Source organism: Meleagris gallopavo, chromosome 8 (genome assembly GCF_905368555.1).
Source record: "Meleagris gallopavo chromosome 8, MGAL_WU_HG_1.1, whole genome shotgun sequence".
Classification (NCBI taxonomy): domain Eukaryota; kingdom Metazoa; phylum Chordata; class Aves; order Galliformes; family Phasianidae; genus Meleagris; species Meleagris gallopavo.
The window spans coordinates 20,221,386-20,236,596 of record NC_139411.1 but is presented as its reverse complement, the minus strand read 5'-3'; the positions used below and the strand labels follow the sequence as shown (position 1 = coordinate 20,236,596).

Below are 15,211 nucleotides of genomic sequence, written 5' to 3'. Positions count from 1 at the left end.
TTTCTGAGAATTATTTTTAGTAAGGCAGGTGTTCTGCAATTCATTTGTGAGATGAAACCAAGTGAAAAAGCTATAGAAAATAAAGGATTGACTAAAACATTCTCATCAACTACTTATTACCTAGTGCACATTAGAATATCAACAGAAATCATGCAGCTCAGCTAGAATACCTGAGAGCTGACATGCAGTGCTCTATTGGCCAAGATCACTGATTCACCCAGATGAATGACTGAAGAAAGAGTATATTAGACTAGCCACTGTATGTTTTTCCCTCCATTGGCATTTAAAGTAAATACAGTTAAAATGTTAGAAGGCACACTCTTGCCTGCTTCAAATATCTTCTTAGAAGTGTTTTGTTCACCATTTCTCTAATGCCTTTTTGAACCTGTTGATATTATATCTACTTTGCACAGTTTGTGGCAGGAAGCTCGAGAAATGAACTACAGAGAAGCAATTCTTGAGCGTTTTAAATGGATCTCCTAGAATTTTTACCAAGCGTTTCTGTAGTCCTAGTCTTGTAGAATATGAAGAACAGCAGTTCTGCATTCCCCTTTATCTGCCACCTTTGTGATTTTTGTAAGGATCCATTACATTCACCCTCAACATTCTCTGAACCAAACTGAAGCATTTTAGCTTCTTTAGTCTCTTAGTAATTCAGAACAGTCACAGCAGAGATGCGCTATAAGAAAGAATAGTTCTAAGATGCACAGAAAATTATATTCTATCAGTTAGTGATTGAGTTAATATGAAATAAGGATGGAGCATAGTTAACAAAAAAAATAAATCTAAACTTTCAAAAGGAATAAAGAAAACAGAAACAACAGTAAAACTGATGTTCATTATTAGGCTCATTAGCTTTTCCCAAGACTACAGAGAAAGTTTCCAAAACCCAAAGTTACGTGCTCTCACTGGTTTAATTTACTCCCATGGATGAGAGAAGCCATAAGAACATTTTTACATGAAAAAATACTCATGCTTTTGGGTTCTTAATTGTTTACCATTCTGGTCTCAAATCACACCACTAGCTGGTCTTGCTGTACTCTTGTGAAGATGGTACTAGGCACTAGTCACAGCACAATTCAGCTATAAGTTACCAGAAAAAAAATAAAAAAAAAAAAATCAGCAACACCTGATGAAAATAAACATTAGTGATGACTATGTGGAAGTTCAACCTAGAAATGCTTACCATCTGAAGTTTCAATTAAACGTTGACATAATACATAAGTACATGAAGGCAAAACACTAACTTATATTTCAATATCCCTATAAACAAAGCCTTTTAAGGTTAATAAACATTGGCAAACCCAGAACACCTTACTTGGCTAACATCTATTATTTCCAGACAGCATGAAATCATGAGCTTCAAATGCTGGAGTGGATATTCAGTTACAAGTTCAATTTCTATGGTTTAGAAACTGATATTTAGTATAACACGTGTATGTTACCAACACTATCATCAAAAACTGTGAAAACTCAAGTAGTTGTTCACCAATATTAACCAGATTAAAAGCTTTCAACAGCTTCGTTATGGCCATATTAACAACTGGTGAGAAAGAGACTCATGGAGAACCTTTTCAGATGCATCAAACCTTACTAAAAAGTGGTAACATAAGTCTACAGGCAAGATAAAGTACTTCCAGTAGGCTCATAGAGGAGACAATCTTGCCAAATCAATTTGTCAGCTTGTCTTTTAACTCAGGTTCTAACAGCAATATAAAACTGACAAGCTGTGAAAGATCTCTGCAGATTTCAACAGAGGCTAACCACATATTCTGGATTCCCTTGAAGAAATTTCTTTAAGTCAATTTGTTTGCTATGATGTACATAACATTTATTTACGTTTCTGATTTTTAAAAAGTATCTACCATTCACCAACCTGTCTCAAATTACCTAGTCAAAAAAATCATTGCAATTCCAGCAAGACAAGCCAAGTTTCCATTGTTCACTTTGTCAGTCCATCCTGTTCTAATTGGTGAAAGTTATTCAATAAACTGTTGTTAACATGTGAAAAAAAAAATCTCTGAATAAAAGGAAGGCAAGGTAGGTTCTATTTAAAAATTGGGCTTCTGTACAGATGGAAGCCGTTGAAAAGCAGTAGCCAAAGGTGAAACGGTGAGTAATTTAATTCATAGCAATAAAAGCAATAATATTATATACACATAAATGTAGTTTAGAATTACTTTAACATTTTTACAACCTAAAATAGAACAGCTTGCATATAGGATGAGGCCAATGTTTAATAAAAACAGCATGAAGTTAAATTATATAAAATACTATTCATTGATTACATTTCTGGATTTTAACTACATAAGCAGCAAGCCGACAAACAAACACTGTCTGACGAAACTCAGTAAGTATGTGCACAAAAGAAGGGAAAACTAAGAACTATTTCTGAGAAAAAAGTATTCAGCTTGGTTCACTGTATTAAATGTTGGCTTCCTTGCCTTGTGTTTCTACTGATCTTTACATGTGCAGAAATCTATTTGCTTACAAATAAAGTTTTCTATATATTAAGTTGTCATCCTCAGACTATTCTCCCCATTTTGTTAGGGGTAGTATTTAAAATTATTTTTACTTCTGCATGTTTCACTATTGAAGAGCTGGATGATGATGAGCTTGCTTAAGAAAACAATTTTCTTCCACTTTCTTTGGATGAAAAAGCTGTTCATAAAGAGCAAGGTCTCCATCTTCCACTCCTTTTAAGGAGATCTTCAAAAGAAAAAAAAAAATACAATGCAAGTAATTAAGATTTTGGAATTGAGCTGAACTTTTTATTTGAGGGTGGTTCAAAAGATAGTTCTTAGTTTCCACTGACTGAGAGCTGGATGTGCAGACTGGTGTTGTGATAATGTAGTGGTATGACAGCCCTTTCTGGCTCACTTCTTTCCAATGACACACTGCAAATGATTGCTACAACAAATCTCTCTGTAAAGTATGTTAGCATACATATGCCACTGAATACCACCTTCAGAATAATATAGTCCATATGCAAGCTGTATTCAGGTTTTCTCTTCAGACACAGTTAGTAGGCAGGCATCTGCACAGGAGAGAAGACTTCCCTATTTTCATTTCTTAAAAGTAAATTAATGATAAAGCTCACATTTTTAACAGCCAAGCTGATGGAAACTTCCTTTATATTGCTTCCAAACTACTAAACACTTCTGGACTGTAGTCCCATCTCTTCTAGCACCATATATAATGCTTATGAAAAAGCCTGGCAAATCTTGATCATGAAATGCTGCAGAAACAGATGGCAGGCACCCAAAATAGAGGATCACACAATTGAAAGAAAACCTCACATTGGTGAGGTTTAGATGCAGGAAAAGTAGTGAGGAAAAAAAAAGGTAGTACAGAGCTAGCAAGTGGAACTAAAAGGTAGAAAAGTAAAGAAATCTTCCTCTGTTACTAAGATATTTTGGCAATCACTGATAAGCAATAGCACTCTTAGTGGCAGCTAAATCAGATCCCAGAAAATACAAATATATAGAAAGAAACTTGAAAAGAAAAAATACCTTTTCTCTCCCTGCTTTTTTTCTTTTTTAATTAAACAAATATAGAAGAAACTTTGATATAACTAGCCTATCTTACAGTCCCCAAGGTAGCATCAAACCTAACTGTACAGCTGATTCTGAAAAATGTAACAAGGTTATATACGAACTAACAGTCACACCCTCTGGGACTCTGCTGTCTTTGCTGTATCACACTCTCCATCATTCATTTTCCCTCCCATTAAATCAATTCTGATCTCTTAGATTAATAAGGATTGTAAAAACAGACCTAATATAGCTCTCTCAGTGTCTTTTATTCTTTTCTATTATTCTTCATATGCAAATGAATCAGTAATTGATTGCAGCTTGATGTGGCAATTGGGCTTAAGGTCAGAGAATTCCAATAGATAGATATCAAATTATCAGGACAGCCTGACATCTCTTAGAAGTTAGCTGCATATTTTCTGAGAATATTATCACTGCCAAAAATTTCTCCCTCTCTCTATATAAACCTCATACACTTTCAACTAAAGATTTTACGAAAGAAAAATAATTTAATAAACTTTCTATTCAGAAGAGTTCATTTCAATGTATATGTATGTCACTGGAAGATTAAATATACAGTGATATTTCAGCAAGCTTGTTATGTCTAGATATGACATGTTTGGATGCATTGCATCAGAACACAAAAAGAAAAGCACAGTAGCTCTTAAGGAGACAAGACAACTGTAAAAAGACACTAGGAACATGAAAATAAATTGTTTTTGCTTCCATTTTCTGTCATGGCTTGAATACTTCCCCCCATACTTATTATTTGTTGTAATAAATCAAAACAAACTCTATATATATATATATATATACCTAAAAATGTGCCCTAAAGCACCACCTTAATCTATTTTAAAAGCTATTTTATTAGGGACAAATAGAACTAAATGGCAGAAATGAAAAGAGTCAGATCATGAGCAAACAGTACCAGACCTCACAGATGATACATTTTTAGATAAGAATGAACATTGGTACCAGATGGAACATTTAAAGCCCAGCAGCACTGCAAGGTCACTATGCATAGCAGCTTCAGGAAAAACAAAATCCCAGCACTTCAGAGGTGTGATTTTACTCATTTATTTGAGGAAATGAGTGGGAGGGTGTTGGCTGTTTTTTGGTTGATGGTTTTTTGTTCGTTTGTTTTTCAATTACCTTTGGTCGAAATTCATTTTACAAAAGGCAGCTTTGTACCCCAGCAATACTGTGTTTCCTTAAACAAAGACAAGGAGTAAAAGAATGCACACCACTCTCTTTTTCACCCTATCTGCTTTCCTTCCACTGAACTTGCTGGCTTTCCAGAGTCCACAAGAAGCTCTAAGGACAGCTCATCACCCAGCTGACAGGTAACTGTGTCCCCATGCTGACTGTTCAGCCTGAGTATAGCTAATGTTAATTCAAAGGAACACCCAAACCCAGAGTTCCCATTAGAGCAATGGCTGCAGAAAGCTGACTGAAAATAAAAATGAATACCAGCAAGATAAGGGGACAGAGGACACCTTTCTGGTCATTTTGGCCAAGCAGATTAATTTACGTTCAATTCTTAGTACTGTAAAGATAATTTTTAATTAGGATTGCAAATATCTAATAAGAAGCATCAAAGTCAGTTGTTGGTTTCTATAATTTCAGACATGCATTTATGCAAATAAGATCAGTAATTTCGCTTATGTCCCATTTTCCCTAGAAATTACACTATCAATTGTATTTAATAAAGTATTGTAGATGAAAGTTCATAAAAGTTCTTCTACTGACTGTTTAGATCACTATCAATGACATTATTGAAAATCAATAAATAGATGTCATTTCTTGATTAAAGAAAGAATTTCAATTCAGCAGTATAACACTTAAGTTTTGAAACTAATTATACACTAGTAAACAAAAACACTCTTTGTCTAAGTAGTAGTAGAAGATACAGTAATGTAATATTTGCAAAGACAATTTGATTTGTAATCACCAAATTATCTGAGGACTAGCATATAGACAAACAGTAGCTTTTCCCCTTTGTATAATGCTTCCAAATCTAAACATTTTCATTTCACTTTCCTAAACAGTCTTTAGGATTATGCTCAGATCTGTCCCAACATTTGAACAGCACATTCCTCAATGAAAGTCTAATGTTCACTATAAACATCGAGCACCTCTGCCCTGTACCCATGTACAACTTGTCAGCATACAGGTGTAACACCATTAATGTCAATAAATTCATAATAATTATGTATTTACAAGAAATCTTTCTATCTCACTAATTGTATTATTTCAGAACAAGATGACAATGTTTTTGCATGGGGATGAGCAACTTGGTGGCTATACGTTCTGTACTTAAGCCCTAACAACTAAGGGGCTGACATTTTAAGGTCCTTTAAGCAGCAAGTTGCACATTGCCTCAAACAAAACAGCCTCCTTCAACAATGACAGATAGTAGAGTAACCAATAACTGAAAATTGCTATAAAGGAAGGGAAGAAGCTCAAGAGGCAATCACCCCCCAAAATACTTAATGCGCGGTAGGGAAAAGGGGAGTTGTTTTGTGCTGCTGTTGGCATGAGCCTAAGTTGTCATCCAGCTTCAGAAATATTGTGGGTGTGCAGACATCATAAGTACTATGATTTAAGAAGTTGTGTGAGTTCCAAAATTTACTCAAATGAAATCACTGAGATTTTTTTTTTTTTAATCCAGATCACAATCGTTCCAGCAGAGGAAGGTAAATTTCTTCTTGGACTAACTTTGCTTAGCTCATTTCCCAGTGGCAAAGATAATAGATCACATGGGGGTTAAGTAGTTCTAAATTTCTTAGCTTTAGCTGCATACAGAAGATTAAAATCACAAACAGAAGACAATTTTTTAAACTTATATACCTTAAAACTTGATTTTATTCAACTCTCCAAAGTTTTAAGAACAAAAATAACAGGCTTCACAGAACAATTAATATAGCTTCTGCATTCTTAGTAAGGCAGAAAACAGTGCTTTGTATGGCATTTTCCATTCCTGCTTTGCAAAACTCCCAGCTCTACAAGAAATGTTTCTATGTATTACATAGCAGAAGTATTTGGTTTTGGTTTTCAAATAAAAATAACTCAAAGTTCAATCATAGCTTCCCATCTTCACAATTAGTTTTACTATCACAACTGCCAACTGAAATGCCCACGTTAAAACAAATGCACTCTGAGACCACAATTCCTGTCAAACAACAGCAATGGAATATGTAGGACTTGCACCCACATGCAGCCAGCTTTCCCCTTCAGTCATGTCCTTAATAATAAGGAGCATTTCTCCCATGATTTCCTATAACACATGCCTCATTTTCATGTAGACACATATTCTAACCGTGACTACAGAAACTCTGCAAAAACATCTCAGCATTAAATGTGTAAAATTAAATGAGAGCACAAGTAGCCTTACTGATTCCAAAGCCTGACACTAGAAGTCAAAATCTTAAAACACGTGCGCCTTCTGTGTTACAAGTTTTCCGTTCTTCACATATATCAATTACTTTTTTAGTGTATATGAAGACCAAATGTCTGCAGCTATCAATAATATACTGTCTGTATAAATCATATGGTAAAAAAGAAAAAAAAAAGTTAGTAAATTAATCCTAATGCCTGTGACTAATACAGCATTCTAAGCAAAAATATAAATTTCCATGTAGTTAAACAAACGTTTCTGTGGATATGTTTGTTGCAGATTTCCATTTATGACAAAAGTTTCCATTATAATCTATGCTGCATTCAGATTACAGATATTTAGCTATCACAATTATTGTACGCAATAAATATAAGAGAATATTCAACATAATAATATCAGATTTTATGTATTAGGTACTTACTGTTAAGGGCCATAATATTATCCGTTCCTGGATGATGGAAGTTTATTCCCATACGCCCTGTAATACAAATAGAAGCTATTTTTAATGTTTTTATTTCAAAACTGAATGCAATTTATTAACATGAAAAATTGCTGAAGATGTTGAACAGTCAGGGTAGCCAAAGCCTCCATCTACTGCAGATAACCCCTCAAGAGCACACTTTTAAGATATTTAACACTGTAGAACCTCCAACATTATGTTCTTAAAATACAGAAAAGTCACAGAACAGTGAGAAGTATTTATTTAACATACTCTTTTGCTTTGTACTAGATACGTATTATATTTACTCTTTCAAAATAAGGTCTCAATGCTCAGCCTTCTACTTGCTGTATTTTATTATAGGCTTCAAATGAAAACAGCAGTACATAAACACTCTTTACTTAGTAAAAAATAAGTCTCAATTTTCCATACTACCTGTGACATCAGGAACAGATCACTGATGGCTGGAAAGCTTATATTGCAACCTGCTATTACTCACTGTTTGAGATAAGATACTGTGTTGGACAAAGCTTTGTTCTGGCAGAGTACAGAAACTCAGCTGCACTCTGAAAAGCATTTTTGACCCATAACATGGAGCCATGACATACAGCAGGTTCATCAAGAAATCCAAATGTACTCTGCTGGTGACAAGAGTCCCATAAGAGAGAGACAAAATAGTACTAACTTTAACAGTTTAAAGACTGGCTTAAGAAGATTTTCATTGACTATAGGAATTGGGGATGGGAAACAATTCAGATATTTATCTTGTTTAGAGGAGAATTAGATCACAAAATTCTATTTTTACTGTCAGAAAAATAAATGAGCTAACTTGATAAATATTAAGTAGTATTAGAAACTAAGACCAATCTTAAGTGAGCTGAAGCATTAAAAATATACTCTGAAGAAACTTGGTAACAGGTATTACTACAGTAACCACTCACCATCACCACTGCAATTAGGAAAATATAATTGATTTAGTCATTGGTTGGAAAAGGATTTAAAAGGTTATTACAGTCCTGTAGAAAACTATTTCCAATATTTCCATTACAGACGTTAGTAACCTACAAGCCTTGTAATTGTTTTTATGTGCTCTGTGTATCTTTAGATTTGTGGGTAAGTTTAGGAGCCAAAGAAGCAGAAGGCTTACATTTATTCACTGAGTTGGTACTCAACTATAGGAGTTTAAGATTGCTAACTAAACCAGCAATACAAACCAGGAAGTTCCTCTGGTGCAAAATCTTTTCTCTACTACTACAAAATCAAGTTCTAACAAAACGCTTTGACAAAACAGAACTAAGGCAGATCTTCTACAATGTTTTTAGCTCTATCAGTATGTTAAAGCTTTCTATTTCAGGTCACAGAGACTGCTGTATTGTAATTAATACTCTTTCTGAACAGATGTAACACAAAGTTTCAATTCAATTCTGAAACTAGAGTCGCAAGCAATTTAAGAAAAGCAAATCTTCACGTTATAATTTTCTCATTCTTTTACAACGAAGTCCCCCACAATAAGAGTATAGTGAAGGAAATGGCACCTGCAGAAAGGAGTGGGAGAAAAGGGAGGCAAATAAAATTTCCAATTTACTTTCCAGCTCCTTGAGCAAAGCTTCTTAAAGAGATCTTCATTAACTACTTCAGATTTTCTCATTACAGACCTAATCTTTTATAGTTCACAATATATATTCACATTAATCTGGCATTGCAGAAACATTAAAGCTGCTGTTAGTTCAGTTAGTATAAGCCTGTGCTAAAATATTTCAGAAATCTTGCCAGAGTAATTCCTTTTGATTAGCAGCATACTGAATAAGCATGAGGTTACAAGTATATTTTTATTATTATTATGAGAAAAGGCGTACATAATAACCTACACTTTTAAATTAAGTCTTGTAATGGAATAAAGATGACTGCTATGAAAAAAAAGAGAGTAGAAATCACATGCATAATGCCTGGACAAGTTCTCAATCCTCCCTTGCTGAAGCTGAAATTCTGCTGTTTTCCCAGCTTCAGAAATAGGATCGTATCTGTGACATCTGGGTTTGGTTTTTTCTTCCCTCCAGGCAGTCACTGGACCAGGTGCTGCTTGTGTGACATTTTGTCACCTGCCCTTGGCCTGCTATTTTTAAACTGTTCTTGTCAGCTATCTTTTAAGAGGAGCAGAAAATACAGAGCAGCACAAGCAGAAGGGCATGTTCACATACTGAGCTAAGCAGTAGTAGGGATAGTTCTATGCATCTTCAAAGGACCTCTAGTGCAAGTCTACAGAGATGTATTAATGGAACACTGTCCAAACTCAGTTGTATTAAAACCATTTAAAATGGACAGGTAGTACACCAATCATAAGACAAAACTGTAACTGATAGATGGCCTTCCATATATTAATGATATATTTTTAACATTGTTACTGTCTGAAGCGAAGAAGTCACATGCAGATTACAAAACTGTATAATTACCCAAAGAACAAGAAGAGAGCACAAAAGGTGCAAAAGAACTGAAATACAATTAGAAACATACACTCTCAATGAAATATTTGGGTTAAACATAGAAATTACTCTCAGGAAACTACTTTAGGAAAGCACATGTATGCTATCTGGACTTTTACTAAGTCTATAGAAGCACGTATTTCTGATTTTACTTTTTGTATTGAGCACTTGGATAAAGTTTCTACTTTTCAAGAATCTGAAGGAAAAGAAGTGAAATGCAGAGAAGACAGAGCACAGAAGTTAGGTACTCCAGCAGTTCAAAGTCATAAATAAGAGCCCTTTCCATAACAACTACCCTACTACTTGCACTCAGTGTGCACCTGCCATTTTCAATTTACTTGTCTTGGTTTCATAGCTATCTGCTTAATATATATTCAATTATACACTTTTATAACCATACTTTCTATCACTGTAGTTAGATGTCAATAACAATCACTCTTACATAAGTCCTTCCAATTTAAAAATATTTTTAAAAAATATATTAATAATAATTGAATCCAGTTGCAGTAGTAGTAAAGCAGTTCTTGACTTCTTGCTCTTCTAACATTTTAGAGCATAATGGTTTTAACCATTTTTATATCACAGACTAGTATTTTTTGCATGTCTTCTTATGTCAATAAATTCCTTAAATTCTTGTTCCAAGCAGCATTTGGAGAGACTTTTCTGGCTGCACTTCTTAAGTTCTCTGCTGCATGCCCAATATGCTTATTTATGGCAGAGAGCCCAATTCCTTTCTCAGAGCACATCTCAACAATATGCACTGTCTTTTCTGTATTATGCAGGAAATAAGAAGGTGCTGCCTTTGATAGACAAAATTACTTTACATTAAACATTTAAATTCAATATCTTGTTATTTTAATGCGTTAATTTTCAAAGGCATTTCAGAACTCTGTCTCTACTTTGTCACTTACAATGATCACTTTAAACTGGAGGAAATGTTTTCATTGAAGATGAATTTAATTCTAAGTAAGGAAATACGTTTAAGCTCTTGAGTACAATTGTTGCCTCCCAATTTATACAAATAATTTCTTTTTATGTGCTCCAAATTAATTTCATTGCAAAAGTACCAAGGACATATTTTGTTTGACTTCATCTACCCAAACTTAATACTTGAGCTAGAAGTTTCAGATTCCTTACTTAATTTGTTCTTCCACTACCCTTCTATATGCAATATCTTGATAACTGATTGAAATAATGCTGTGTCACCAAAATAATTTACATCTAACTTATTAAATCCTGAAATACTTCTGATATGCAAGGTCCTTGTTCTTTCTTGGAAAACATTGTTAACAACTACAAATAGAAGAGACTATCTCTACTCACAACTTCAATAATATTTGTATTTTTTTTGTATGCTTTTGCATAGAATGTCATCCCTGCTGTTTAACTTCATCCCATTCTCTACATAAAAACATAAGGATTTTGAAACAGTTCCAAGATCTTTCCAATAATTTAAAGTATAACTTTCACAAACATGTCCTTTTTTTTGTTTTTATTACCTAGATAGGTCTGAATTACATTAACAGTTTTGAGAAAGAATGTTGTTCCAGAAGTAGTAAATATGTATATCAGGCATGGTTTTTACCACTATTAACTCTTTCTTTTTTTTTTTTTTTTCCAGTGTCCAGAGCCAAGTCTGCCTATAGAGGTTTCCTCATTCTCAATTCTAAAATTCGCTACTCTTAGAAGACAGTCAAACTCATGAGCATGATCTTTACAACTGTGTAAATCTGATCTTTCATCATTATATTATTTTCCTAATATATTTTTCTAAAATAAACACCAGTGATTAAGTTCCAGAACTGTAAGTATTTCACTTCTTGAATTGCATTCATTTTCTCTTCCTAAATGTGTTATATTTTTTTGAATTTTGAAATCCTAATTAACTCCTGGATGTGCACGTTCACTTGGTGAAGAATTAAGATTATAGTTATCTATTTTCATCATTTTGATATTACAGACAACATTCCAAGAAGTAATGTTTACAGTTAGTTATACATTGAGTAAGACTTTTTGCACTGTTATACCTCATGGGTTTTGCCAAGATCAGCCACTTACACAAAATTTAGCAGTTGGTATTTGGCATGAGATTTGTTACCAAATAACAAAGCCAGCCTGCTTTTAACTGGTCCTGAACTCACTGAGATTATGAACTTCTCAGTTCTTAAGATCATTGTTGATATCAGTCACAAGTTTTCACTACAGACTCCAGTGGCAATGCCAAATGAAACTGTCAGCAGGACAAGGTCAACTATACTTCCTTAATAATAATACTTCTTTTATTGTTCTTCTCTCTTCTATCATATGATTTCAAAGTTGGTGCCAAGATAAGGCATTACAAAACTGCAATAGTTATTTGGAAAGACAGATAGCAAGTAGGGTAGAGCAAAGTTTAAATATAGAAGTTCAAAAATCAAAGCAAGATCAATATTCCTCCTCAGACTCCTGAAACAAGATTAGACCAGTGAATGCATGTGAGTCAAAATATTTTGCAGCATGCACAAGCACAGCTTGCTTAACCATGAATCACAAGAGGTCAAGGAGCGTGAAATGTGTGCATGTGTATGTAAGAGTGTAAATCCGGCTAGACTTCTGACTATTCTCTCCCCTTCTCCAGCCCAAACTATAGACATCTGGCAACAATGCTGCACTAACTCAAATAAAGGTGACCAGAACAATTTTAAAAGCATTAACTATGTAAGCAAGGGTCTGTATAGAGAGTTATAAAGGGTAACTCCATGAAGAAGTTTCAGGGGTTTGGTTGTTGGTTTTGTCTTTGCTTTTTAAAGTGTATTTACAATTTGTTCACATCTATAATTTAAACACCTACTTGAGAATCAGGTACCCTTTAAACATTAACATAAGCAGCAGAACAAGAATACTACTGTATGCCAGAACAAAAAAAAAATTGAGATTACTGTGTTCACACACTGTATAATTTTTCTGTACAGATACATACTGCAGCAAAGCTAACAGAAGTGTCTAATTAACAGCTATGAATCAGGAACAAAGCTTGCTATACAGCTATCAGTAGTAAAACTTGCTGATACTAGCTTCTTACCACTGACTAAGCAAGTCTATGCCATCAGAAGAGAAAGATATCTATAAAATAAAACAGCATATACATGACAATGACATGCATTCTTCCTAAATGAAATGTATGGCTCCAATAAAACACCAAGGTCAGTGGTGCAAACATTTTTAGCTTCAAAAAACAGCTATTGAACATAAAAAAGAAACCTGACTTTACCTATGAGGCACAGACAAGGACATATACATATATACACCTATTCTACCTATAGCTTTAGAAATGCACTCAAAAATTGGTATTCTTATTGGGCAGCCTTGCAGGAATAAAAATCGATTGCTATTAAAGCAGACCTCTTATCAGCAGACTATATTAAAACATGCAAAATACTCAAAGAAATAGAGAAGAAAAAAATGAAAGAGGAAAATAGTTTTATAGGGTCAATTCTCAACAGTAGAATATAAAAATGGAATTAAAGGGAAGGAAAAAAAAAAAACGTAAATCTATATCATCAGTTCTATTAACAAACTAAAGGGAGCAACATCCTCAGTCCTGCCCAAAACAAATTCAGCAGGTCAATGACAAGGACATGCTGGACTGCAGCAGCAAATAAAGACACATGGTTAGATTATAGAATCATTGAAGCAAGGACTAAGAAATATGTAGCCTTTAATAGTCATATTCTGTCCTGAAACAAAGATTAAAGAGGATTTTCTTGAATAAGCAGTGATTAAAAGCCAAAGGAAACACAGTATGTTTCCTTTAAAAGGATTAGCTTGGGTGGCCTCATTTTACACATAAATAGATGTGCCAACACATCTGTCTGCTCACTCTGGTTTTCATGTGCATTGACAGAAAGGTGCTCAGTGAGCATTGAGAATTTAAGAAAGGCTGTTACAGTGCACTTTATCTATATAGAAGTGTTGCAAAAAGCTCTGAGCGGCACCATTTCTTGGACTGAGATGACAACATCTGTTCTATTTGCATGACCTTTGTGTTCAGCTGCTGACTGCAAACACAAATATGATCGTTCACCTTCACTTTTCTCAGGTCATGTGGCAACTTACTGCTTTGCTTACAAAAAGCTTATAAACAATTAGAGCAGAACAAAATCTGTTGGCATGCACTCAAGTTAACTGGAGATCAAGATGGAAAAGTAAATGCCCATTCTGTATGTATTTCAAAATTCACACATACTCTTCAAATACTGTTGTGTCAAATTCATTAACAACAATATCACTAAGTTAAACGTAAGCAGAAATCTCAAATTTTACTTTGTTTTCATATGATCTGGTGTACTTTTTAGAATGATAAACAGGTAACAACTTCAGTTTTTCATTTTGTGCAAATGTATGGGTAGCATTAATGCTGGAAACAAGATGAAGTGTTCCAACATAGATGCTACCTGTACCTCTGAACTACCGTATATTTGCATATACAACATCAAACAATCTCAGAGAAGAAACGCTACGATAGTCAGGAAGCTGCTCATTCTATTGAAACAGTACCATGTAATTAGCACATATTTTGTTATGTGTCCTTCTGCAGCTTGATATTCAGTAAAAATAGTTTCAATACAGCCTGCTCTGGAAATTCTGCTTGTACATGTGTCACCTCCAAATACTCATACTTGAAGATACATCACACCATTACTGGACAAAACCTCAAAATTTTTGCTTACTTGGAGATTTGCACATTGCAAAATTTGTCTTACTAAGAAAAAAGTCAGATATTACAGTTATTCCACCATAACAGTAAACATTAAAAACAAATGTTTCATAGGGCTATGATGTCCCTCCTCAATTTCATATTTTGATTCAGCTTCATGATCTGTGGGAGCACATGTGCATAACATATGAACAGATTAAATATTTTACTTATTTAAAAATAGAACAAAGGCAGCTGCTAGTTACTACTGATCAAAATATATTTAATAGATCAGAACGTCTCTGTGTTGCAATGCAATATTTTGACACAGATAAACATATTGCAACAGTGACATATTACACCATAGGAGAGACTTTGATGTAAGAAAGAAACGTTTTAGCCACTAATAAGTAGCAACCACTCATATATTCTGATAATACTATTAGGCAAAACTGAATTAGATAGAAGCAGGACATGTACACCAACAGGTTATGAACTATTGCAAATACGTTTTTCCTCTGTAAAAAATAAAGATCTGTGTTTCTGTATTGTATATTTTATTGGTAGCTCAGAAAAATAACACAGGCAACTCAGAGAAAAACATCTCAAAATACTGCTTCTGCCACATAGGCTGGGCCATGACTGACACAAAGCCGGATGTCCTTGGTCATAAGCAGTAATTTATCT

General features: G+C 34.2%; 1 protein-coding gene across 5 annotated transcripts in view; it reads right to left on the bottom strand.

Annotated features, from left to right (window-relative positions):
- Positions 1 to 15,211, bottom strand: part of CPEB3 (cytoplasmic polyadenylation element binding protein 3) — an 88,052-nt gene that overhangs the window by 38,652 nt on the left and 34,189 nt on the right. For all 5 annotated transcript variants that reach the window (XM_085229402.1, XM_010714564.4, XM_019617679.3 and 2 more), the window contains exon 4: positions 7,352 to 7,408. In XM_085229402.1, coding sequence (XP_085085528.1) covers positions 7,352 to 7,408 — 57 coding nt within the window. The remainder of the gene's footprint in view (positions 1 to 7,351; positions 7,409 to 15,211) is intronic.